We start from the raw sequence: 27143 nt of genomic DNA, 5'->3' as shown, positions 1-27143 counted from the left end.
CGTACAAAGTTTCTTTAGATTACCTTGCTTAGGTGGGAAAAACACTTTTAAAGATTAATACTATACAGTGGATCCCCACTTTACGATCAGCTCCCAATGCGACCAATTGTGTAAGTGTATTTATGTAAGTGCGTTTGTACATGTATGTTTGGGGGTCTGAAATGGACTAATGTAATTCACAATATTCCTTATGGGAACAAATTCGTTCAGTACTGGCACCTGAACATACTTCTGGAATGAAATAATATCGTAAACCGGGGGTCCACTGTACATTAGTTTTTAAGAAAACGTGTATACTAGTATAATTTTACATTACAGGTGAAGAGAAGCAAGAAGAAAATTTACTGTATGATTCAAAAATTTCAAGTCCAGTTAAACTGCTAGATGAAAATACAGCTATGGAGGACTCGGCTCCAACTCTAAGTGTTTGGACTGGCTTACAGTGTAATAACAGCAATAAAGGTGATGATGAAAGCCTAAAAGTAAAGGACAAAGCAAATGATTATCCTGGTATTTCTTGTCCCACTAAATTGGAAATTGAATTCACGAAAGAATTCTGCGAAGAAGAAATGGTACATGAAGATGCGAGTTTGGAACATCGGATTGTTTCTCCAAACTTTCAGAGAGATAAGGAAGGAAAGTTGCCCAAAAGTGGTAAGAATTCAGTGAAATTATTTTTGAGGCCATAACACTTTTTTTTTTCTAAGTTACTCTTAACAATAGGATTTACTGATGTTGATTTAAGATTCTAACAGAGCATAGTAATTGATGATAAATTAGACATGTGCAACATCTGGGTATGTTTACTAAGTAGATGTTTTGCCAACTAGTGGCATTACCAATACAATACAGAAGACGAGTGGTAGAAGATGAGGAAATCAATCCCTCATCCTAGAATCAGGTGGTCAGTACTGTAGTCTTTGAATCCAAAGCATGGGCAGGAAGAAGTGGGCTTATATACTGGAGTCTAAGGAGATGAAGTTATTGTCACTAGTAAGTGGGATTTCCCAGTGGAAGTAGGTCATGTGTCTAATTTATCTTGTTGATATTGTGTATCATTGATATTGTAATGATGGATTATTCAAAAAAAAATCAGTACAGATAAACTGAAATTTGTGTGGGTTAGGTTCCTGAAGGCATGAGAATACGTAAGCTTCAGATTTTTTTTTTTTTTTTTAACAAGTCGGCCGTCTCCCACCGAGGCAGGGTAACCCAAAAAGAAAGAAAATCCCCAAAAAGAAAATATTTCATCATCATTCAACACTTTCACCTCACTCACACATTATCACTGTTTTTGCAGAGGTGCTCAGAACACAACAGTTTAGAAGCATATACTTATAAAGATACACAACATATCCCTCCAAACTTCTAATATCCCGAAACCCCTCCTTTATAGTGCAGGCATTGTACTTCCCATTTCCAGGACTCATATCCGGCTATATAAAAATAACCGGTTTCCCTGAATCCCTTCACTAAATATTACCCTGCTCACACTCAACAGATCGTCAGGTCCCAAATACCATTCGTCTCCATTCACTCCTATCGAACACGCTCATGCACGCCTGCTGGAAGTCCAAGCCCCTCGCCCACTAAACCTCCCTTACCCCTTCCTTCCAACCTTTTCGAGGACGACCCCTACCCTGCCTTCCTTCCCCTACAGATTTAAATGCTCTCCATGTCATTCTACTTTGATCCATTTTAATTTATAAGTTTGATATGTAGATTAGAGCAAGGATTTGTGGGGGGCATAAATAGCAAGTATGACTTGCTGCTGTTGACAGAGCAACCTGTCACTTTTCTGTTGGTAAATGAATATTCCTCTCATTTGCATATGGTCACTTGTTTTAAAAGTTTTAAATTTCAACTTTAGTAAACACACAGCTGTAACCCTTTAGTCATGAAGGTCATGGATCAGTGATTTGCAGTCAGACTTCTAGACCCTGCAAGTTGATCTTTTCTTGGCTACCTGAAATGTTGTCAACATCTTGGGCAGTGCTTAGATATCTCAGATACAGAAGTGAAATTTGAACCCATCAACTGCTGCCATCTGGGAGCCAGAATAAAATCTATTCCCATTTCCATGTCCACGTGTCCTGCTGCTTTTTCGAGTCGCCCTACCTTGGTGGGGAATAGTTAGCTAGACTAGTTCTAAAGATGAGAAGTACAGTGCCTGTAATCTGGAGGAGGGGGTGAGAATGTTAATTTGCAGGGCTGTCTGACTTGTGATGTCATCATACTTCTGGAAAGGCTGAATGAGTGATGGTGATGAAAGTTTTTCTCTCTGTTGCGTTTTAGTCATTACCCTACCTCATTGGGAAATGTCTGGTCTTTCTTTCTTTCAACGCACCGGCCGTATCTCACCGAGGCAGGGTGGCCCAAAAAGAAAAACGAAAGTTTCTCTTTTTAAATTTAGTAATTTATACAGGAGAAGGGGTTACTAGCCCCTTGAAATGTCTGGTGTGTTAGTTAAAAAAGGAAGAAATCTCCAATGCATTCATAGTAATTAACCCTTTGACTGTTTCAGGCCCCTTTCTGAAACTCATTCTATGTCGATAAATTTTTGAAAAAAAAAAAATTCTTATGAAATGATAGAGAAGCTTTTCCCGATGGTAATGACACCAAAAGTTCGAAATTTGGTTGAAAACTCATGGAATTACGCTCCCGCGAAGTTAGCGGTCTCGGCGACATATGTGTATCGGCGATTTCGCTGACTTTGAGCCCTATTTTCAGCCAATTCCGTTGTTCCAGTTGACCAAACTTAGCTATTTCTTTAGAACTCCATTTTATCTATCAGCTGAGTACAAGAAACCTCCCATTTACCAATTTGGACTACCCAATATGGTGGTCAGAAATTAGCAATTTGGCCAATTTCACGCAAACTAAAAAAGATGCCAATTTCAAAATAGGGTCCAGAATAAACAAGGTAGACATTCTTGGCACTAAAATAACATATCCTCTGTTCATTAGTCACATCTCTAGGCCCCTCTTATATTATTATTGCTTTCTATTTTGATTTTTTAATCGTACAAAAAATACAAAATTTACTGTTATGCAGACTACTGCATTATTGTAAAAATGGTATAAATAATATCAGTGCACTAGTGAAAGAATATTAGACTCCCCAGTTGACGTGTATTGGACGTGTGGTGTGATTTGTTTACTCCTGAACATTGGTAAAAATCGAACATTTCCGCTACTTTGAGCTCAGTTTCAAGGTCGTTTTCATCGTCAAAGTAATGAAAATTATCTCTGTTTCTGTAATGTTTTCCATTTTATCACCTAAGACCATGAAAACGCAAATACATCGATAAATACTCTACGAAAATACACCTCAAAGTTGGCGTTTTAATCCAAAAAAACGATCAGTTTTTTTTTCTCATTACGCACTGCGTGTTGCAGGATTTTTTTTATATGGTGCACACTGACCACACAGACCCATTCTCTCACATGTGGGCCTACCAGCTTTCTTCCGCTTGATTTGAAGCCGCTAGAATTATTGAGTATATATATGTCAGAAACAGTGGCGCGTGAGACGTATTTATACGGCGTAAACAGTCAAAGGGTTAAACTGTAAAATACTATAAATATACGTAGTACACTATTTAATGTTAGAGTACTTGAATGCTGAACCTGTCTTGCTCATTGGAAGGATGTTTCTTGCTTGTTCTGGGCTGACTCAGAGCATTAGATTGAAAATCTGGGCATTTTTCTGAGGTTATATAAACTGTGGTGTTTGGTAGTTATAGCAGCTTTGGAGGTTGACGTTATTAGTTTCTTTTTTTTTCATAAATTTCTCAGTAGGCAGTAAGGGCGATTGAACATTAAAATGGTATAAAATACCGACAGGTTGTAAGGTAAGACACATATGCAACAGTTAGGTATCTTTATTTCGAAACGTTTCGCCGTTCTCACTAGTAGAGGTTGGATTTGAGAGGGACCTGTCCTCCCAACATCTGAGTTCTTACCTCTCCTAGTGACCTACGTCTCACCTCTTGGCGCTATATAACGCTCGATCCTGTCACTTCATCTCTATATTGTTTCATACCATGGAACAATGCTCTTCTCCAGACTGAGGGACTGACCACCTCAAAACTTTAAGGGTGATGGACTGATTACATCGACTTCAAGTATCTTCTGCTTCTATCAACTCTTATGTACTCGACTGAAGAAGCCTACTGTGTAGGCGAAACGTTTCGAAATAAAGATACCTAACTGTTGCATATGTGTCTTACCTTACAGGCAGTAAGGGCATTATTCATTTATTTTGGAAATATTGACCAACTTTTATTTGTTTGGATCTTCTTTCTCCAGTGGTGAAAGTCTATACTGTATCCTCTTGCATGCCCCGGCCATGATTTTGGTATCAACTGGCTTTTTTTTTTTTTTAACATGTCGGCAGTTTCCCACCGAGGCAGAGTGACCCAAACAGAAAGAAAAAAACTTTCATCATTACTTGTATATAATCACTGTCCTTGCAGAGGCGCTCAGATACGACAGTTTAGATGTCACTCCAAACAGCCAATATCCCAAATCCCTCTTTTGAAGTGCAGGCATTGTACTTCCCACATTAATATAATTTTGCATTTCAGGTGAAGAGAGGCAAGAAAGTGTATCACATAGCTTGGGAATTTTGAATCCAGTGGAGCTGCATGCTGAAAACACAGCTAAGCACGACTCAACTCGAGTTACTACTGTTTGGACAGGCTTACAGTGCAATAGTAGAACTAATATCAGTGAAGGTGAAAACCTGAAAGTAAAAGAGGAAGTAGATGATTATTCTAATCTTTCTCATTTTGATGTAGAAAATGAAGTCACAAAAGAAGAGTTCTACGATGAAGAAAATACAAGAAATTTAAATGCAAACTTGAATGTTCCGGGACAGCCTGTTTTTCTCAGCTCTCGTGAAGTTAATGAAAAGTCCTCAAAACAAGGTATGAATCTTCCTGGGCTATGAAACATTTTCTTGATTTTTGCTTTCTCTCGAACATTCCAGTAGGAACTACAGGCAATGATTTCCAACCCTAACAAAGCATGGTACACTATGAATAAAATGACACAATACTGTGACTGGAATGACACAAATAATAATCTGCATGTGGGAGAAGGAAACGGTATTGTCCCTTTTTGTTATTTGTTGAGAAGGAAACTTGTGTGTGGGCTATTTGTGTACAATATATTGTCATGAATTGGATTCAAAGTAGGTAGTAGGTTGGTAGACAGCAACCGCCCAGGGAGGTACTACCGTCCTGCCAAGTGAGTGTAAAATGAAAGCCTGTAATTGTTTTACATGATGGTAGGATTGCTGGTGTCTTTTGTCTGTCTCATAAATATGCAAGATTACAGGTAAGTCTTGCTACTTCTACTTACACTTAGGTCACACTACACATACATGTACAAGCATATATATACACACCCCTCTGGGTTTTCTTCTATTTTCTTTCTAATTCTTGTTCTTGTTTATTTCCTCTTATCTCCATGGGAAAGTGGAACAGAATTCTTCCTCTGTAAGCCATGCGTGTCGTAAGAGGCGACTAAAATGCCAGGAGCAAGGGGCTAGTAACCCCTTCTCCTGTATATATTACTAAATTTAAAAGGAGAAACTTCAGTTTTTTCTTTTGGGCCACCCCACCTCAGTGGGATACGGCTGGTACGTTGAAAGAAGAAGAATTGGATTCAAATTGTTAAGGCTTTATTTTTAACTGTGCAGTTGTAATAAACTTGACAACAGCATTTGTGAGAATGGGCATCATGAGGCACTAGCAGAGTATTTGAGCATGCTGCAGCACCCCACCTGCGACTAACCTTATTCTTATCCTCATATATGTACTTACAATCATAATTTTAAGGCTGCCTGAAATAGTTTGCATAACAAAGGGCTTCTGAAAAGCAGTTATGCCAATCACCCAAATTGTATACCATACTTTATTCTGCCTTATAGAAACAGTTTGTTTACTTGTAATGTTACAAATTAGTTTAACCTTTATACTATCCAAACGTAGATCTACGTTTACATGCTTTCTTATGGAGAAAATCAAGGTCGGAGCACTACGCGCAAAAACGTAGATCTACGTTTGGACAGTTGAAGGGTTAATATCTTTATGGAGCACTACGCGCAAAAACGTAGATCTACGTTTGGACAGTTGAAGGGTTAATATCTTTATTATGCACTCCATACCCATCCTGTGGGCAGTAGTCAGAAGATTACAGAGGTACATAATGGGTCCAGGGACTGGACTGCAAAGTTTTAATAGCTAAAAATGTTAATGTTAATGTACTATTTAAGTGTTTGGTCACAATTGTAATGAGTTATTTATACAGGCAGGAAGACAATATCTGGACTGTGTATAAAGTCAAGGACAGAGTACCATGTTCCCCATAAAATAACAGGCAATTTTTTCCAAGTACAGTGGACCCCCGGTTTGCGAAGTTATCGGTATCCGATAAATCCGGTATCCAAAGCATTATATCGCAAAAAATTTGTCTCGGTTCCCGTTACAAAACCCGGTATGCAATACGATTCGTATGAGACGTGTCCACGTGTGGCCTGAACTGCCCCGTGTGTGCCAGTGTTTACAAGCCAGCCAGTGTGCACGCAGCTAAGGATACATTCGGTACATTCCATATTATCCATATTATCACTGTTTTTGGTGCTTGTTTCTGCAAAATAAGTCACCATGGGCCCCGAGAAAGCTTCTAGTGCCAACCCATCGAGACCAAGGGTGCTAATGACTATTGATATGAAGAAAGAGATAATTGCAAAGTATGAAAGTGGAGTGCGTCTGTTGGACCTGGCCAAGTTGTATAGTAAATCCCAATCAGCCATCTCTACTATAGTGAGCAGGAAAAGGGCAGTCAATGAAGCTGTTCTTGCAAAAGGTGCAACTGTGATTACAAAACAGCAATCACATGTTAGAAAATGTTGAAAGAGTGTTATTGGTGTGGATAAATGAAAAACAGATAGCAGGAGATAGCATCTCTCAAGCGATCAATTGTGAAAAGACTAGGCAGTTGCATGAGGATTTAATTAGAAAAATGCCTACAACTAGTGGTGATGTGAGTGAATTTAAGGCCAGCAAAGGTTGGTTTGAAAGATTTAAGAATCGTAGTGGTATACATAGTGTGATTAGGAATGGTGAGGCTGCCAGTTCAGACCAAAAAGCAGCTGAAAAATATGTGCATGAATTCAAGGAGTACATCGAGGCTGAAGGATTGAAACCTGAACAAATGTTTAATTGTGACGAAACAGGCCTGTTTTGGAAGAAACTGCCAAGCAGGACTTGCATTACTGAGGAAAAGGCACTCCCAGGACATAAGCCTATGAAAGACAGGCTTACTCTTCTGATGTGTGCCAATGCTAGTGGTGATTGCAAAGTGAAGCCTTTATTGGTGTATCACTCAGAAACTCCCAGAGCGTTCAGGCAAAAGAATATCCTCAAGGCTAATTTGTGTGTGTTGTGGAGGGCTAACACTAAGGCATGGGTCACTAGGGACTTTTTCTATGACTGGTTACACCATGCATTTGCCCCCAATGTGAAAAATTACTTAATTGAAAATAAATTAGACCTTAAGCGCCTCCTGGTGTTAGACAATGCCCCTGGTCATCCTACAGACTTGGCAGAGCGACTTTGTGGGGACATGAGCTTCATTAAGGTCAAGTTTTTGCCTCCTAATACCACTCCTCTCCTGCAGCCCATGGACCAGCAGGTTATTGCAAACTTCAAAAAACTGTACACAAAAGCTCTGTTTGAAATGTGCTTTGTAGTGACCACAGAAACTCGACTGACTCTAAGAGAGTTTTGGAAGGATCACTTTAATATCCTCAATTGTGTAAACCTTATAGGTAAGGCTTGGGAGGGAGTGACTAAGAGGGCCTTGAACTCTGCCTGGAAAAAAACTGTGGCCAGAATGTGTAGACAAAAGGGATTTTGAAGGGTTTGAGGCTAACCCTGAGAATCCTATGCCAGTTGAGGAATCCAGTGTGGCATTGGGAAAGTCCTTGGGGTTGGAGGTTAGTGGGGGGGATGTGGAAGAGTTGGTGGAGGAGGACAATGAAGAACTAACCACTGATGAGCTACTAGATCATCTTCAACAGCAAGAGGCCAGACCTGAGGAAACTGCTTCGGAGGAGGGGAGAGAGAAATTGACGAAGTTGCCTACTTCAAAGATTAAGGAAATGTGTGCAAAGTGGCTTAAAATGCAAACCTTTTTTGATGAAAATCACCCTGACACAGCTACTGCAAGCCGTGTTGGCAACCTGTACACTGATAATGTTGTGAACCACTTTAGGAAAGTCATAAAGGAATGAGAGGTACAGGCCTCTGTGGACAGATATGTTGTGCGACAGAAGTCCAGTGACTCTCAAGCTGGTCCTAGTGGCATTAAAAGAAGAAGGGAAGTAACCCCGGAAAAGGACGTGCTACCTCAAGTCCTAATGGAAGGGGATTCCCCTTCTAAACATTAAAAGCTTCGACACACTCCCCTCCTCCCATCCCATCAATCATCACCAGATCTTCATTAAAGGTAAGTGTCAGTTATTCTATTGTGATTATTCTATTGTTATTATTGTAATTATTCTATTGCATTAAACTTAATATTTCATGTGGTAAATTTTTTTTTTTTTCATACTTTTGGGTGTCTTGCACGGATTAATTTGATTTCCATTATTTCTTATGGGGAAAATTGATTCGCTTTCCGATAATTTTGCTTTATGATGAGCTCTCAGGAGCGGATTAATAACGTGAACCGGGGGTCCACTGTACCAAAATGAATTTTCCATTTCAGTGAATATAATTTTCAAGTTGTCTTTTCAACAGAGCTTACATGTAGAATAAGCAGGGATGGGAGGCTCACTAGCAATTTCAAACATCAGCCACAGGTAATGGCATAACCTGATTCTGGCAGTCAGTGTTATACAATCTAGTAGACATATGTTGTCCTTACACACAACTTTCTAACTAAAACAAATCATAATATATGATACTGGTGCTTTCAGATATCAGATATATGTTTTCTCATCTTCCAGGGCTGATAACTTTCAGTAAGATACATTTCACACTGGATAGGGGATGCTCTGTTGTTCCACCTCTGGACATTTACAAACAGACCTAATTTCTTTATCAGTATTGTCATTATATCTGATTCCTGTGTGGGAAGGTATCCAGGCAGACATATGCATAAGCCTTTGTCCTGAGGGTTCTTCAGGTCATTTTTAACCCTTTCACTGTTCGTGCCGTAGTACTATGGCTTACGAGCCAGTGTTGGTGCCGTAGTACTACGCCAAAATTCTAGCGGCTTCAGATCTAGTGGGAGAAAGCTGGTAGGCCTACATGTGGGAGAATGGGTCAGTGTGTGCAGTATAAAAAATATTGGGGAGCCAGTGGTGCATTGTGAGAACACCATTTCAGTAGTCCTTGTTCAGCATGCCTAGCAGTAAGAAATACCTTGCTTCCTGGCGAGTCTGGGACTCTTTCCAAGTGATGGCTGTAACACAGATGGAAGTGTCAGTGAAGATGAATTTCATGGCTGTGAGGTTTGTGACTGAAAGCAATGCCCAGGATACAAGAAGGAAGGAAGAGATGAGAGGAAGTAAGGTAGGAAGGAAGGAAGAAAAGGAAGACGACCCAGACAACCATCAACCTAGGATAACCCAAAAAAGTCAGTGAGACTTACTTCCATGTGGGTGGTGGGGAAGACAACGTGCTTGTTGGGGAAGGCAGTGTAGGTAATGGGTGATGGTAATGCATCATTGTCACACCAGCCATGCCACTGTCAGTACATCCACAAAGAAAAAACCCACACACAACAACATTCCAGAAGCTGTAGCAGTTCTGTGAACATGTCTAGTGACTGTGTGTATATATATTATAGAACAGTAATAATAAACAACTTTTTTTTATTGTCGGTTTGTGTAAACAGGTTTTGTAAACATTGTAATGATAATATTTGTGGAGTTATTGTGTTGCATACAGTGAGTGGATATACATACATTATGCACTATATTGGTCTCGTAGGCCACAAAAGTTGCTTGAAAAAATAAAATACAGTGGACCCCCGCTTTACGATCACCTCCCAATGCGACCAATTATGTAAGTGTATTTATGTAAGTGCGTTTGTACGTGTATGTTTGGGGGTCTGAAATAGACTAATCTAAATCACAATATTCCTTAGGGGAACAAATTCGTTCAGTACTGGCACCTGAACATACTTCTGGAATGAAATAATATCGTAAACCGTGGGTCCACTGTATTAAAAAATAAAAAAAGTAAAAAAAAAAAAAGTAAAAATATTACTGAGTGAGTGGCAGTCAGCGATGTTGCCATAACTGGTTCACTTTGTCAACTTCACGCCTCTGTATCTTGCTAAGTAATAATCGCAAAAAAAAAATTTTTTTTCTTTAAAACACTTACAAAAATATTCTTAAGATTTTGGTAAGAAAAAATAATTTTTCGAATATTTTTCGACATAGAACGAGACTTTAGAATCAGGGGTCCCGACAGTCAAAGGGTTAATGTATGTTGAATAACAAAAAGGCACAATACTGCGACTGGAACAATACATAAGAGAGAGAAGCTTACGACGACATTTCAGTCTGGCTTGGACCATTTACAAAGTCACAGTAACAGAAAGGAGAGAAGAGGGCGGTATGTATAGGCCAGCAGACAGGGACGGGACAAGAGAGTAGTAGGAAAGGAAGTAGAGGCAGTGGAGTCAAACACCAAGAAAGAGGAGCATTGCTGGAGAGCTAGGGACCCACAAAAGATAGAAACAAAAACACTACCTACTACCCCCTTCTCTTTTCTGTTAATGTGACTGTAAATGGACCAAGCTGGATTGAAATGCCGTAAGCTCCCCCTCTCCTGTGTGCGGTTTATTTGTATGAGGTTTATTATGATGTTTCTGGTGTCCATTTTGTAAGTAAGATTCTAAAGTGCTTGAAGAGCAGACTTGGAGTCTGAAGCTCAACATTATAAACTCAGGATAATAATTAGTAAGGTGCTAAACTCATATGGGTCATTCAGGGCAAGACGTGGTAGAGGCTCGATTCTGTCTGCTGAGTGCCCGACAGACGTGCTTCCTATTTGTACTTGTCTAGGTTCCAGACAACATTTTTCCCCCCCCTCACTGTTTAAAAGCTGAAATTTATTCATTATACAACACACCCCACCTGTGTATTACAGGACACCTCAACCCAGATCTCAGACTCCTCCTCGAGAGTTGCAATAGAACAGTCACAATACAAGAAATAAAAAAAAATTTCTTTAACGAACTGACCACATCCCACTGAAACAATAGTTTCTCTTTTTAAATTTAGTAATGGATGCAGGAGAAGGGGTTACTAGCCTCTTGCTCCCAGCAGTTGTCCCCCGTTACATCACTCATGGCTTACAGAGATGAATTGTTTTCCACTTCCCCATAGAGAGAGAGCAAGAAATAAGTATCTTAGAGATACCACATGTTCAACTCAGTCCATCTAGGAACTCCATGCAAATAAAGGGCCCTAAAATGTGGAAAACACTTCCAGAAGATGTAAAAAAGTTTTCACTCTGCCAGCTAGTTCAATAATACAGTAGGACTCCTGTATCCACGGATTTGGTGTCGACAGTTTCTGGTATACACGTTTTACTGTGGCCCAAAAATAACCCTTAAGTTTAATTAATAATGGCCCCAAAGCTCAAAAGTAGTGATGGTGGCAGTTGTTCAGGGTTTAAGAGAAGATGTGAAATGCTTCTCATCAGTGAAGAAGTGCTAATTCTAGACCTATTTTGCATAATTTATCAATTAAACTTCATCATAGGTGTGCATATAAACCAAAAATAATACATAGGGTTCTGTACTATCCACAGTTTCAGGTGTCCATGGTAGCTCTAAGAACGTTTCCCCCCTGCAGATACGAGGGGACTACTGTGTTGTTAAACCCAGCTTAGATTAATAGTGCTAATGTCCAATCTTTCAACAGTAACCATGTTGATCCATATCATATTAGCATTCAACCTGATGTTCTCACTATTACCAGTGTGCTTCACTAAATGTAATAAAAAATGTCTTCTAATTTGTTACATAAATTCTCAGAACATCATAAAACATTAACCAGATGGTTATATAAAATATCAATGACTACAACTCATAACATTCTAGCAAACTAACCTAATAATTGTTGAACAGTTATAAGTAAACCTTATAACTGCTTCAGTTTTTTCAAAGAATAAAATAAGAATAAAAATCAGATAACTTATTTCATGTGTTGATATTGGCAAATAATAATGACTCCTTAGCAGCATCAGTGTAAATGCATAGATGTACATATTTACACTAAGTTATGTCTAACACTGTGTGCACTATTATAAGTGTTTCAAGGTGTTTTCATACTCAAAATGCCATATGTAATAAAAATGCCCTCTTCCATTGCAATCGAGTCATATCCTCAATTGCAGTTTTTTTTTTTATGGCAAAGTGACCATTTCCCACCGAGGCACAGTGACCCCAGAAAAAGAAGAAACACTTTTTACTTTTATTAATTCCCAACTGTAATAGACGTTTCACATGACAGCAATTTTTGCTTGACAACGGTACCTCAGAACCTGACCTGTATAAGCAGGACCCTCCTGTATAAGGGAATTTTTTATTACAATTGTTTGTGAAGTGTTTCTTTACAAAGATTTTTTTTCAATATTTCTGGCTGTTTGATTAAGAGCTCTTCCTTATTGAAAGATTATATCTGAGCAAGATTGCTCTTTTAGCCCTTAAACTGCCCAAACGTGGATCTACGTTCACTCGCATAGCGCTCTGAATGTAAATCTAAGCTTGATTTTTACATGCTTTCTTATGTAAAATAACGTAGATCTACGTTTGGACAGTTTAAGGGTTAATTGACCATTGGCTTATTTTATTTTTTTTTTTTTTATTATCACACTGGCCGATTCCCACCAAGGCAGGGTGGCCCGAAAAAGAAAAACTTTCACCATCATTCACTCCATCACTGTCTTGCCAGAAGGGTGCTTTACACTACAGTTTTTAAACTGCAACATTTACACCCCTCCTTCAGAGTGCAGGCACTGTACTTCCCATCTCCAGGACTCAAGTCCGGCCTGCCGGTTTCCCTGAACCCCTTCATAAATGTTACTTTGCTCACACTCCAACAGCACGTCAAGTATTAATAACCCTTTGAGGGTTTTCGTCGTACTAGTACGTTTTACGCGTAGGGGTTTTTGACGTACTAGTACTCATAAATTCTAGCGGCCTCAAATCTAGTGGGAGAAAGCTGGTAGGCCTTCATATGAAAGAATGGGTCTATGTGGTCAGTGTGCACAGTCTAAAAAAAATCCTGCAGCACACAGTGCATAATGAGAAAAAAAAAACTTTGACCATTTTTTTTTAATAAATCAGCGACTTTGCAGTGTATTTTCGTATGGTATTTATTGTTGTATTCTAGTTTTCTTGGTCTCATTTTATAGAATGGAAGACATATTACAGAAATTGAGATGATTTTGACTGGTTTTACAAAGAAAGGTGCCTTGAAATTGAGCTCAAAGTAGCAGAAATGTTCGATTTTTACCAAACTTCAAAAGTAAACAAATCGTGCCAAGCGTGCAATACACGTCAACTGGTGAGTCTAATATTCTTTCACAAGTGCACCAATAATATTTATACCATTTTTTACACTAATGCAGTAGTCTGCATAACAGTAAATCTTATATTTTTTGTGAAAATAAAAATTCAAAGTGGAAAGCAAAAGAATATAAGAGGGGACTTGAGACATGACTAATGACTAGAGGAAATGTCATTTTAGTGCCTGGAATGTCTTTCTTGTTTATTCTGGACCCTATTCGGAAATTGGCATCTTTTGAAATTTGTGTGAAATTGGCAAAATTGCTAAATTCTGACCACTGTACTGGATAGTTGAATTTCATAAATGAGTGGTTTCTTGCATCCATTCGATAGAAAAAATGGAGTTCTAGCGAAATATTCATGTTTTTTGTCGACTAGTACAGTGAAATTGGCCGAAAATGGGGCTCAAAGTGGGCAAAATCGCCGATGCGTAAACATCGCCGAGACCGCTAACTTTGCGAGAGCATAATTCCGTAAGTTTTCTATCAAATTTCAAACTTTTGGTGTCTTTATGATCGGGAAAAGATTCTCTATCTTTTCATAAGAGAAAATAATTTTTTTTTTTTTTTAAATTTGGCCGACCCTGAGAACGAGTTTCGGAGAGGGCCTGTCGACCCTCAAAGGGTTAAAAACCATTTGTCTCCATTCACTCCTATCAAACACGCTCACGCATGCCTGCTGGAAGTCCAAGCCCCTCGCACACAAAACCTCCTTTACCCCCTCCCTCCAACCTTTCCTAGGCCGACCCCTACCCCGCCTTCCTTCCACTACAGACTGATACACTCTTGAAGTCATTCTGTTTCGCTCCATTCTCTCTACATGTCCGAACCACCTCAACAACCCTTCCTCAGCCCTCTGGACAACAGTTTTGGTAATCCCGCACCTCCTCCTAACTTCCAAACTACGAATTCTCTGCATTATATTCACACCACACATTGCCCTCAGATATTACATCTCCATGGCTTATTTTATACATAAATATTTTTTTTAATTCAGCTCATTAATTACTTGAAAAGTGGTTTTCAAACTAGACTTTTGTCTGGCATTCAGTGGAATCTCTGGGCTGTATTTATAAGATCATCGTATTACTGCTGTCGTTCAATTTTTATCTGCTTTGGATCTGTTTTATGAAAGTTGATCACTGGGGATATGTAAACTTAAGTCATGGAATGGGTGGGGTTTGAACCCATGGCAGGCGAGTCCATAAACTCGCGGGCCATTGCATTAACCACTCGGCCAGCTGGCTCTCGTAAGATTCTCTAACGTAATAGACTAGATTAGTAAATGACAAAACCACTTCAGCAACGCCTCCTCAGCCCTCTCAATAATACTTTCAGTAACTCCACACTACGAATTCTCTGCATAATATTTGCTCCACACATTGCCCTTAGACACATCTCCACTGGTTGTGAATTTTGCAGTGAGAAGGCCAGAGGCAGTCGAGATGTGTGTAATGATATAAATATTATGCAGAGAATTCGTAGTGTGAAAATTAAGTGGTGGTGTGGAGTTACTGAAAGTATTATTCACAGGGCTGAGGAGGGGTTATTAAGGTGGTTTGGTCATTTTGAGAGGATGGACCAATATAGGATAGCTTGGGGGGGGGATATCAATTTGTAGTGAAGGGAAGGTAAGTTTGGGGTCATCCCTGGAAAGGATGTAGGGAGGTTTTGTGTGCAAGGGGCTTGGACATAAAGCAGGCATGTGTGATCGTTAAATTGGAATGGAGATGAATGGTTTTTGGGGCTTGATGAGCTGTTGGAGTGTGAGCAGGTATATTTTGTGAAGGGATTCAGGTAAACTGGTTAGATGGACTCGAGTCCTAGAGGTGGGAAGTACAGTGCTTGCACTCTAAAGGAGGGGTTTGGGATATTTGCTGTCCAGTAACATCTAAACTGTCGTATCTGCACACCTTTGGCAAGACAACGGAATCCCTTAAGTTTTGTAAGCTGGGAAGTGTATTAACACTGGGAGAGAGATGGGAAGGCTTTATTTCCACCTTGCATAATTGTAAAAAAAAAAAATTAGAAGTATTAAACTTAAATTCTTTGATGAAGAATAAATATACTGTATATTAATTTAATTCTACATTGCAGGTGAAGAGAAGCAAATTTCCAATCCAGTTCAACAAGTTAAAAATGCATCTATAGCAAAGTCTACTCCAGTTACAACTGTTTGGGCTGGATTACAATGCAATAAAAAAAATAACAGTAATGTTGGCATTGAACTGCTAAAAGTAAAGGAGGAAGCAGATTATTCTGATCTTTCTCTCATGGAAGTAGAAAATAAATTTTCAAAAGAAGAGTTCTTCAAGGAAGACACTAATGAAGATGAAGATACGAATGTGAGTAAGATGGATCATCATATTTCTTCTGTCTCCAGTGGAGAAGAAAAGTCATCAACACAAGGTAAGAAACCACTGAAAGAATTTTCTGGGCTGTGAAATGTATCCTTAGTTTTTACAGTTCCATCACGTGTGCCAGTAGGAAATACGGGCACTGATTCATGATCGTAACAAAGCATAACCTTCAATATACAGTGGAACCTCAAAAATCGAACTGCTCCCAACACAACCAATTATGTAAGTGTATTTTTGTAAGTGCTTTTGTAAGTGTATTTTTGAGGGTCTGAAATGGACTAATCTAATTTACATTATTCCTGATGGGAATAAATTCATTCGGTAAAGGCACTCGAACAGCCTTCTGGACTGAAGAAAGTTCGATATTTGAGGTTCCACTGTTCAGGTGTTCCTTGACTTATGATTGTCTTAGGATGTTTCGACTTTGAGGGTGCAAAAGCATTTACCATATTTCACAGTTTATAAGACACATTTTTTCCACGAGTCTCCAAAAACAACCCTGCGTCCTATAAACTGGAGGTCAGTGACGGGAGCTATAAGTTTGAGGTGTGAGGTGGGCTGTAGCTCTCCCAGTTACATCTGATGCCGAGCCATTGAAACTAAAACAAGTCCAGTGTTTCAAAATTACACTAAATTAATAACGTTTTGAGACAAGCTATTTATGAAATACGGATACTGTACTGGAATATTGACAGAAAACGAAATTCCTCCTTAAGTAACACCTTCCTTTCTTATTTCTTAAACTATCGAAGTCACAAAGCAGTTATTTATGGTAGGCACTTTAAAATAATGCTACCCTATACTACGCTATTGTTAGGACATGCTGGGTATTTTCATTATTACTAGGTACCGGTAATCATATTTACAGTATGTTATGGTGCTTAGTGTCAAATAGTGCCAAGTAAATATGGTGGCCCAACAACAACTGAAGCAGTCAGTTTTGTCTATACCAATAGTCACTGGCAAAGATGCATCAGTATGCACTCTGGGCCCCTCACTGTATAGAATTGCACACAGCAGCAACTCAGCCACCAGTGACGGTTTCACCAGTTCAAATTGAGAGATCATCGGGGTAAGGTAGTCCTGTACCATTTGTTTATAACTGGCAGTGAAATATTTTGATAATCCAGGATCAATGAGAAATGAATAGTAATAAGATTATCTCCTCCATTTTGAGGTACCATAGATTTTTACATTTTCAGATATGGTACCCATTTTTTGTATGATGCCTGGGAAGAAGAGACATGCATACACCATACATTTTAAATTAATGGTAGTTGATTATGCCAAAATACATGGCAACAGACCTGCAGAGAGGGAGTTTGGGCCGCCACCTTCTGAGAAGGTGATAAGAGCGTGGCGTCAACAAGAAGACAGATTGAGGACAGCACAGAAGAAAAAGCATAATCTTCGTCACAAACCAGCAAGATGGCCAGCACTGGAAGATGAAATTAAAAACTGGGTAATAAATGAAAGGAATTGTGGTCGTGCTGTGTCTAAATCAGTTATAATGAATGAGGCCAGAGCTTGAGCAGAACAAAATGGGATTGAAGATTTTCATGGCACCGCAAGCTGGTGTTACCGGTTTATGAAACGCAGTGGATTATCAATGAGGACCTACACTAGGAACAGAAGATGACCTTGTTTATGAGATTAGTGACAGTTCAGAGTCTGATATTGATGACCCCATTGGTGTGAATGCAGAGAACAACTCTGAAAGTGATTGTCGGAATGATGAAAACAGTGATTTTTTCTGGTTTTGAGACAGGTTTTTGCTGGTGTTTGCTAACATTGCTATAGAAACACCTCTCATATCTGAAACAGTGTTTTCGTCACGTGTGGAGTGGTGTTTGTGGCTGTAGTGTTTTAACCAACCCATAAATCAGATTAATTGTTAGAATTAACATTCCAGGTACTAGTAAATTTTACTTAATGTAAATTTAATGCCTGTGATGAATTTGTCAAGATTGGTGAGGATTTCAAGCTAAAATGAGGTGAGCACTAGGCCTATCGTATGTTTTGACCTACCCATAACTCAGACGTAACCTCATTTCTGCATGTAAAATTACCATAGGTTTCAGTGGAATAAATATTACTTGGTATTAGGCACTCTTAACTTTTTTTTGTCTGATTATTACCGTCTAAATTGGGATGCATCTAATGTATCGGAGCGACTTATAAGCCGTGAAATACGGTACTTTGGGTATGAAACTTTAGATAATTACCCAGCATGTAGGTGGCAGGTCCATAACTTGAATACATTTTTTTTTATTTTTCAGTACTGGTATTTATTTATTTTGGTAATTATTTATTTATTTATTTAGTGATGGCAGTTATTTATTTACTTATTTAGCATATCACATTCACATTCAATGTGAAGGGTTTATAAATAACAAAAAAAGGCACAATACCGTGACTGGAACGATACACAAATAACCCGCACATAGAAGAGAGGAGCTTACCACGACGTTTCGGTCCGACTTGGACCACCTAGCTCCCTTGCACTGCTCCCCTTTCTTTATATTTGACTGGCTCCTCCTCCTTAGTTCCCCACTACCACCACTACCACTACTACTACCACTACTACCACCACTACTACCACCACTACTACCACCACTACTACCACCACTACTACCACCACTACTACCACCACTACTACCACCACTACTACCACCACTACTACCACCACTACCACCACCACTACCACCACCACTACCACCACCACTACCACCACCACTACCACCACCACTACCACCACCACTACCACCACCACTACTACCACCACTACTACCACCACCACTACCACCACTACTACTACCACCACCACTACTACTACTACCACCACTACTACTACCACCACTACTACTACCACCACTACTACTACCACCACTACTACTACCACCACTACTACTACCACCACTACTACCACCACTACTACCACCACTACTACTACCACCACTACTACTACCACCACTACTACTACCACCACTACTACTACTACCACTACTACTACTACCACTACTACTACTACCACTACCACTACTACTACTACCACTACTACTACTACCACTACCACTGCTACTACTACCACTACTACTACTACCACTACTACCACTACTACTACCACTACTACTACCACTACTACTACCACTACTACTACCACTACTACTACCACTACTACTACCACTACTACTACTACTACTACTACTACCACTACTACTACCACTACTACTACTACTACTACTACCACTACTACTACTACTACTACCACCACCACCTCTTCCTGCCTATATATAGCCGTCCTGTTCCACTTCTGGTTAGTGTGACTTTGTAAATGGTCCAAGTCGGACCGAAACGTCGTCGTAAGCTTCTCTCTTCTATGTGCGGGCTATTTGTGTGTGAAGGGTATGTTAGAATGTAGCCCCTTTGATACCTTTGAGTTCTGGGGGTTAATAAAGAACAAAAAGGCACAATACCATGACTAAACAATACACAAATAACCCGCACATGGGAGAAAGAAACTTACGATGGCGTTCGAGTCAGTCCAAAACGTTGTACGTAATAAGTTTTTCTCCTGTGTACGGGTTACTTGTGTATCTTGAGTTTTCCTACTCCTGGAGCCTGGTCTGGGGCCAGGTTTGTCTGGTAGACCTCTGACTCGCATATCTATCAGTCTGGTTGATTTGGCATCAAATCCATAAAATTGACAGCATGAGGCACCATCTGAACCAAAAAAAAAAAAAAAAAAGAAGTCTTGGAACATAGGCCTATTAGCATAGGTACCAGATAGTAAGCAGAATCTGTACCATGCATCAAGCCAAGGACATAGTAATGTATCATAAGACCCTTAAACTGATTATATTATTTTTCAATTGCAGTACTAAAATGAATTTTCCAAATCTGAAGAAATCATTTTCCATTTAAGTGTTGTGTATCTTTATACGTATATGCTTCTAAACTGTTGTATTCTGAGCACCTCTGCAAAAACAGTGATTATGTGTGAGTGAGGCGAAAGTGTTGAATGATGATGAAAGTATTTTGTTTTTGGGGATTTTCTTTCTTTTTGCGTCACCCTGCCTCGGTGGGAGACGGCCGACTTGTTAAAAAAAAAAAAAAAATCCTAGGTCAGATAAATTACACATGTGCAACATCTGGGTATCTTTACTATGTAGACCAGGGGTTTCCATCCTTTTGGTTCCTCTGTACCTCTTGAGCATTCTGACAATTTCCTATGTACTCCTAAAAGTTAAGGATCAAAAAGTGGTAAAATTATATAGATTTTTATATTATAAAATCTGCGACGATTATAGAAGGATTTTGTATTATTGATAACATTGGTAACTTGAACTCAAGCCCCCTCATGAATCTGCCATCTCCCACCAAGGCAGGGTGACCTAACAAGAAAAACTTAAGTTTTTCTTTTACATTTAGTAATTTATACAGGAGAAGGGGTTACTAGCCCCTTGATCCCGGCATTAAAGTCACCTTTTATGACGTGCATGACTTACGGAGGAAGAATTCTGTTCTGCTTTTTTCATAGAGATAAAAGGAAATAGACAAGAACTATTAGGGAAATAGAAGAAAATTCAGATGGGTGTGTACAGATACATATACAGTTGTGAGGGAAAAGTTCAATAGATAGGAGTAGAGATATAGTAACGATAGTTTCATTACCGGCTACTAGTTAAGGTAGGGTAAGTCACGCTCCCGCCTTTCTTTCCCCTCCCTGAAAGTGATAGTTTCATTGCCGGCTACTAGTTAAGGTAGGGAGAGTCACGCTCCCGTTTTTCCCGCCTTTTCTCCCCCACCCATAAAGTGATAGTTTGATTGCCGGCTGCTTGTTAACGTAGGGTCAGTCTAGCTCCCGCTATCCCTTCCCCTCCCTCTTCCCCCCCCCTCGAAAGGTGACGTGTGGGGCTCTGGTCAAACAGTAAATCACTCGACTCACAGCTCCCAACACTACTGTAAGTACATGCCTGCCTTGTATTCTAGTGGATTTATTGGTTAAAAGCTTCACTTTTGACCAATAATAAACTTAGTCCTTTCAGCCTTGCTCTATGTTGACTTGTAATAATCACCACGTCTTTTGAGTAATGTACACTGCCATGGAGAGTGATTATTTAAGCAGTGGGTAACCTGTCTATCTTTTCAGCTTGGATGACAGTGAGGGTCACCTGTCAATCAACGAGCAGAACAGGAGAAGGACTAACGTCCAGAGACTTCTCCATTTTGTATTGATGTACCTGTGCACCTGTATGAAATTGCAGGACATAACCCCACATCATTGCAGCGGTAAAGAACCTGCTTTCCTGTCATCGGGATATTATACTCACGGCAATAATCTGTGAAGATCTAGCCAGTGGTGGTCACCAACACCTGCGACCCCCTCCCCCCCCCCCATCATCAGCAACGGCTACTATTTCAACAACAGTGTCGCCAACACCAGACACCCACGTTTTATATACATTTAAATTAGCGTTGAATTCAGTTATCATTTATATTTTTCATTTTTCATTTTCTTTAATGTAGGATTAATATTTCATATTTAAGTGTTTTACATTTTATATTTTCTATATAATAAAGTGTTTGTTTGTCTGTTATTATTTCTTTTTCTATTCACTAATTTTCCTGAAAACAGTGGAACCTCAAAAATCGAACTGCTCCCAATACAACCAATTATGTAAGTGTATTTTTGTGAGTGCTTTTATAAGTGTATTTTTGAGGGCCTGAAATGGACTAACCTAATTTACATTATTCCTCATGGGAATAAATTCATTCGGTAAAGGCACTCGAACAGCCTTCTGGACCAAAGAAAGTTCGATATTTGAGGGTCCACTGTACATGCTTGTATAGTGACCTAAGTGTAAGTATAAGTAGCAGGATATACATGTTATTCCATGTGTTTGAGACAAAAGACACCAGCAATCTTTCCATAATATAAAATAATTACAGGTTTCTGTTTCACTCGCTTGGCAGTACTGTAGTACCTCCCTGGGTGGTTGCTGTCTACCAACCTACTACCTCAATTGAACTTGGTGAATTTATAAAAGATCTTGATCTGTCCCATACATATGTTATATACACTTATGATATCCTTGTGTTTGTCGCGAACCTTCTGTGGTCTCCATTCAGATTCTTTGTTTCCCACATGATACATGACTTGTACAAAATTGGATGACTTTTAATAGTGCACATAGAAAGCTGTTGGTTGTGCAGAGTATTTCAGGCAATCTTAACCCTCTCAGGGTCCGTCCCGTAGATCTACGGCTTTACATTCAGGGTCCAAACCGTAGATCTACGCCATGAGCTCAGCTCACTCTGATAAACTGTGAGTGGTAAATTTGGGCCTAGATATGAGAGAATACATCTATGTGGTATGTGTGCACCACATAATACAAATCCTGCAGCACACTGTATAATGAGAGAAAAGAAACGAGACCGTGATTTTCGATTAAAACAGCGCTTTGCAGTGTTTTCTCATATGTTTTTTATAGTTGTATTTGCGATTTCTTGGTCTCATTTGATAGAATGGAAGACAAATTACAGAAATAGAGATGATTTTGATTGGTTTTAGCACTGGAAATGGCTTGAAACTGAGCTCAAAATAGCAGAAATGTTAAATTTTTGCCGATATTCAAGAGTAAACAAACGACCTCACACATCTAATACACGTCAGCTGGTGGGTCTAATATACATTCACAAATATGGTGATGATATTTATACAATTATTACAGTATTGCATAACAGTAAATCTTCTATTTTTTGGTGTGAATAAAAATTCATTATGTGAATAAAACATCAAAATGGAATTTATTTGTAAAGCCTCAAAACGTAACTAATGAACAGAGGAAATGTTAGTTTAGTGCCAGTTATACCTACATTGTTTATTCTGGACACTTTTTTGAAATTGGAATATTTTGAACTTTGTGTTAAATTTGCCAAATTACCAATTTCCAATCACTTTATTTTGTAGTTGAAATAGTTGACTTGGCAATTTCTTGTGCTCAATTGATAGAATAGAAGTAATACTAGTGAAATAGCTAAGAATTTGGTTGACTGGAATAATGTAATTGGCCTAAAATGGTAGTCAAAGTTGGCAAAATCGCCGATTCGTAAATATTGCTGACACAAAATTCGCGAGAGCATAATTTCGTCAATTTTCCATCAAATTTTGTACTTTTTGTTTTATTACCTTCACCAAAAGATTCTCTACCATTTCATAAGAAAAAAATAACATTTTTTTTTTTAAATTCTTGGACACTGGGGCACCACTTCAGATTTTGGCCTTGGACCCTGAAAGAGTTAAACCTACCTTGAGAGTAAAAGGACAGTAAATAGTTTACTAACCTTATTTTGCAGAACGAATCCCCTTCCCCCCTCTAAAAAAAAAATCTGAACCCTCGGAATCACCCTGCGCCCTAGGTGGTAAAGGTCAGGCTTGGGATCTACGAATAACTTCTGTTTAACAAAGAGAAAAGTTAAGAAAATAAAAGGATATTCAGTGAAGGACTGTGGTAATTCAATCAAACTACCATCAGTGGCCAGGCAAACCACTTACTAGTCATGGTCATAGGTACAGTGGACCCCCGGTTAACGATATTTTTTCACTCCAGAAGTATGTTCAGGTGCCAGTACTGACCGAATTTGTTCCCATAAGAAATATTGTGAAGTAGATTAGTCCATTTCAGACCCCCAAACATACACGTACAAACGCACTTACATAAATACACTTACATAATTGGTCGCATTCGGAGGTAATCGTTATGCGGGGGTCCACTGTACTGTACTCACACCAGTACCACTGTATTAACACCATTATATTGACACTAATACCAGTGTCTTATCGCCTTATGAAGTAAAACAAACCTTCATTGAAGCATTCAATACTTCTTATTGTCTAATTCTCAGCAAACAATGGTACATTTGTCTGTCCTTTGTAAACACCAGGCAGACATTTTTGTACTGGTAGTACTGACAGTCTAACAGTGACAAACCATATGAACATGCAGCAGCAGTGAACCAGTGACAGCAGCTTTACCAGTCTGAACACAAGCTCCTTGGCATAGCTTAGTGGTATTCTGTAACTATTCACCAAAAAGTAAACGTAGAGGTGGTGAGGGTATCAAATAAGTTAGGTGAGGAAAAATTGGATGTCAAATTGGAGAGTGGGAATATGGAGTAAGTGAATGTGTTCAGATATTTGGGAGTAGACTTGTCTGCAGATGGGTTTATGAAGGATGAGATAAAACATAGAATTGATGAAAAAAGGTGGGTGGTGCATTGAGGTGTCTGTGGAAACAAAGAACATTATCCATGGATAATGTAATGTAAGGGAATGTATGAGAGTATAGTGGCACCAACACACTTATATGGGTGTGAAGTTTTTTTTTTTTTTTTTTTTCAACAAGCCGGCCGTCTCCCACCGAGGCAGGGTGACCCAAAAAAGAAAGAAAATCCCCAAAAAGAAAATACTTTCATCATCATTCAACACTTTCACCACACTCACACATTATCACTGCTTTTGCAGAGGTGCTCAGAATACAACAGTTTAGAAGCATATACGTATAAAGATACACAACATATCCCTCCAAACTGCCAATATCCCAAACCCCACCTTTATAATGCAGGCATTGTACTTCCCATTTCCAGGACTCAAGTCCGACTATAAGAAAATAACCGGTTTCCCTGAATCCCTTCACTAAATATTACCCTGCTCACACTCCAACAGATCGTCAGGTCCCAAGTATCATTCGTCTCCATTCACTCCTATCTAACACGCTCATGCACGCTTGCTGGAAGTCCAAGCCCCTCGCCCACAAAACCTCCTTTACCCCCTCTTTCCAACCCTTTCGAGGACGACCCCTACCCCTCTTTCCTTCCCCTATAGATTTATATGCTTTCCATGTCATTCTACTTTGATCCATTCTCTCTAAATGACCAAACCACCTCAACAACCCCTCTTCTGCCCTCTGACTAATGCTTTTATTAACTCCACACCTTCTCCTAATTTCCACACTCCGAATTTTCTGCATAATATTTACACCACACATTGCCCTTAGACAGGACATCTCCACTGCCTCCAACCGTCTCCTCGCTGCTGCATTTACCACCCAAGCTTCACATCCATATAAGAGTGTTGGTACTACTATACTTTCATACATTCCCTTCTTTGCCTCCACAGATAACGTTTTTTGACTCCACATATACCTCAACGCACCGCTCACCTTTTTTCCCTCATCAATTCTATGATTAACCTCATCCTTCATAAATCCATCCGCCGACACGTCAACTCCCAAGTATCTGAAAACATTCACTTCTTCCATACTCCTCCTCCCCAATTTGATATCCAATTTTTCTTTATCTAAATCATTTGATACCCTCATCACCTTACTCTTTTCTATGTTCACTTTCAACTTTCTACCTTTACACACATTCTCAAACTCATCCACTAACCTTTGCAATTTTTCTTTAGAATCTCCCATAAGCACAGTATCATCAGCAAAAAGTAACTGTGTCAATTCCCATTTTGAATTTGATTCCCCATAATTTAATCCCACCCCTCCCGAACACCCAAGGATTTACTTCTTTTACAACCCCATCTATAAATATATTAAACAACCATGGTGACATTACACATCCCTGTCTAAGACCTACTTTTACTGGGAAGTATTCTCCCTCTCTTCTACATACCCTAACCTGAGCCTCACCATCTTCATAAAAGCTCTTTACAGCATTTAGTAACTTACCACCTATTCCATAAACTTGCAACATCTACCACATTGCTCCTCTATCCACTCTATCATATGCCTTTTCTAAATCCATAAATGTAATAAAAACTTCCCTACCTTTATCTAAATACTGTTCACATATATGCTTCAATGTAAACACTTGATCTACACATCCCCTACCCACTCTGAAGCCTCCTTGCTCATCCGCAATTCTACATTCTGTCTTACCTCTAATTCTTTCAATTATAACTCTACCGTATACTTTTCCTGGTATACTCGGTAAACTTATTCCTCTATAATTTTTACAATCTCTTTTGTCCCCTTTCCCTTTATATAAAGGGACTATACATGCTCTCCGCCAATCGCTAGGTACCTTCCCCTCTTTCATACATTTATTAAACAAAAGTACCAACCACTCCAACACTATATCCCCCCCTGCTTTTAACATTTCTGTCATGATCCCATCAGTTCCAGCTGCTTTACCCCCTTTCATTCTACGTAATGCCTCACGTACCTCCACCACACTTACATTCTGCTCTTCTTCACTCCTAAAAGATGGTATACCTCCCTGGCCAGTGCATGAAATTACCGCCTCCCTTTCTTCCTCAACATTTAAAAGTTCCTCAAAATATTCTCGCCATCTACCTAATACCTCCCTCTCCCCATCTACTAACTCCCCTACTCTGTTTTTAACGGACAAATCCATACTTTCCCTAGGCTTTCTTAACTTGTTTAACTCACTCCAAAATTTTTTCTTTCTTTCATTAAAATTTCTTGACAGTGCCTCTCCCACTCTTTCATCTGCTCTCCTTTTGCACTCTCTCACCACTCTCTTCACCTTTCTTTTACTCTCCATATACTCTGCTCTTCTTATAACACTTCTGCTTTGTAAAAACCTCTCGTAAGCTACCTTTTTCTCTTTTATCACACCCTTTACTTCATCATTCCACCAATCACTCCTCTTTCCTCCTGCCCCCACCCTCCTATAACCACAAACTTCTGCCCCACATTCTAATACTGCATTTTTAAAACTATTCCAACCCTCTTCAACCCCCTCACTACTCATCTTTGCACTAGCCCACCTTTCTGCCAATAGTCGCTTATATCTCGCCCGAACTTCCTCCTCCCTTAGTTTATACACTTTCACCTCCCTCTTACTTGTTGTTGCCACCTTCCTCTTTTCCCATCTACCTCTTACTCTAACTGTAGCTACAACTAAATAATGATCTGATATATCAGTTGCCCCTCTATAAACATGTACATCCTGGAGCCTACCCATCAACCTTTTATCCACCAATACATAATCTAACAAACTACTTTCATTACGTGCTACATCATACCTTGTATATTTATTTATCCTCTTTTTCATAAAATATGTATTACTTATTACCAAATTTCTTTCTACACATAGCTCAATTAAAGGCTCCCCATTTACATTTACCCCTGGCACT

At 39.2% G+C, this 27143-nt stretch overlaps 1 protein-coding gene across 7 annotated transcripts in view; it reads left to right on the top strand.

The window, feature by feature from the left end:
• The window catches only part of LOC128698361 (uncharacterized), a 75970-nt gene that overhangs the window by 34669 nt on the left and 14158 nt on the right, over positions 1–27143 (top strand). For 3 of the 7 annotated variants that reach the window (XM_070102612.1, XM_070102616.1, XM_070102617.1), the window contains 4 exons: positions 319–654; positions 4590–4931; positions 15702–16013; positions 17167–18075. In XM_070102612.1, the coding sequence (XP_069958713.1) occupies positions 319–654; positions 4590–4931; positions 15702–16013; positions 17167–17495 (1319 nt within the window). In that variant the 3' untranslated portion in view covers positions 17496–18075. Of the gene's footprint in view, positions 1–318; positions 655–4589; positions 4932–8813; positions 12696–15701; positions 16014–16832; positions 17037–17166; positions 18076–21116; positions 21457–27143 lie in introns of those variants that run through there. The other 4 variants (XR_011394299.1, XM_070102614.1, XM_070102613.1 and 1 more) reach the window with 4 other exon arrangements.

This window comes from Cherax quadricarinatus, chromosome 82, assembly GCF_038502225.1.
Source record: "Cherax quadricarinatus isolate ZL_2023a chromosome 82, ASM3850222v1, whole genome shotgun sequence".
In the NCBI taxonomy this organism is placed as follows: domain Eukaryota; kingdom Metazoa; phylum Arthropoda; class Malacostraca; order Decapoda; family Parastacidae; genus Cherax; species Cherax quadricarinatus.
The sequence above is the reverse complement of the archived record's forward strand: the minus strand, read 5'-3'. Positions and strand labels throughout refer to the sequence as shown.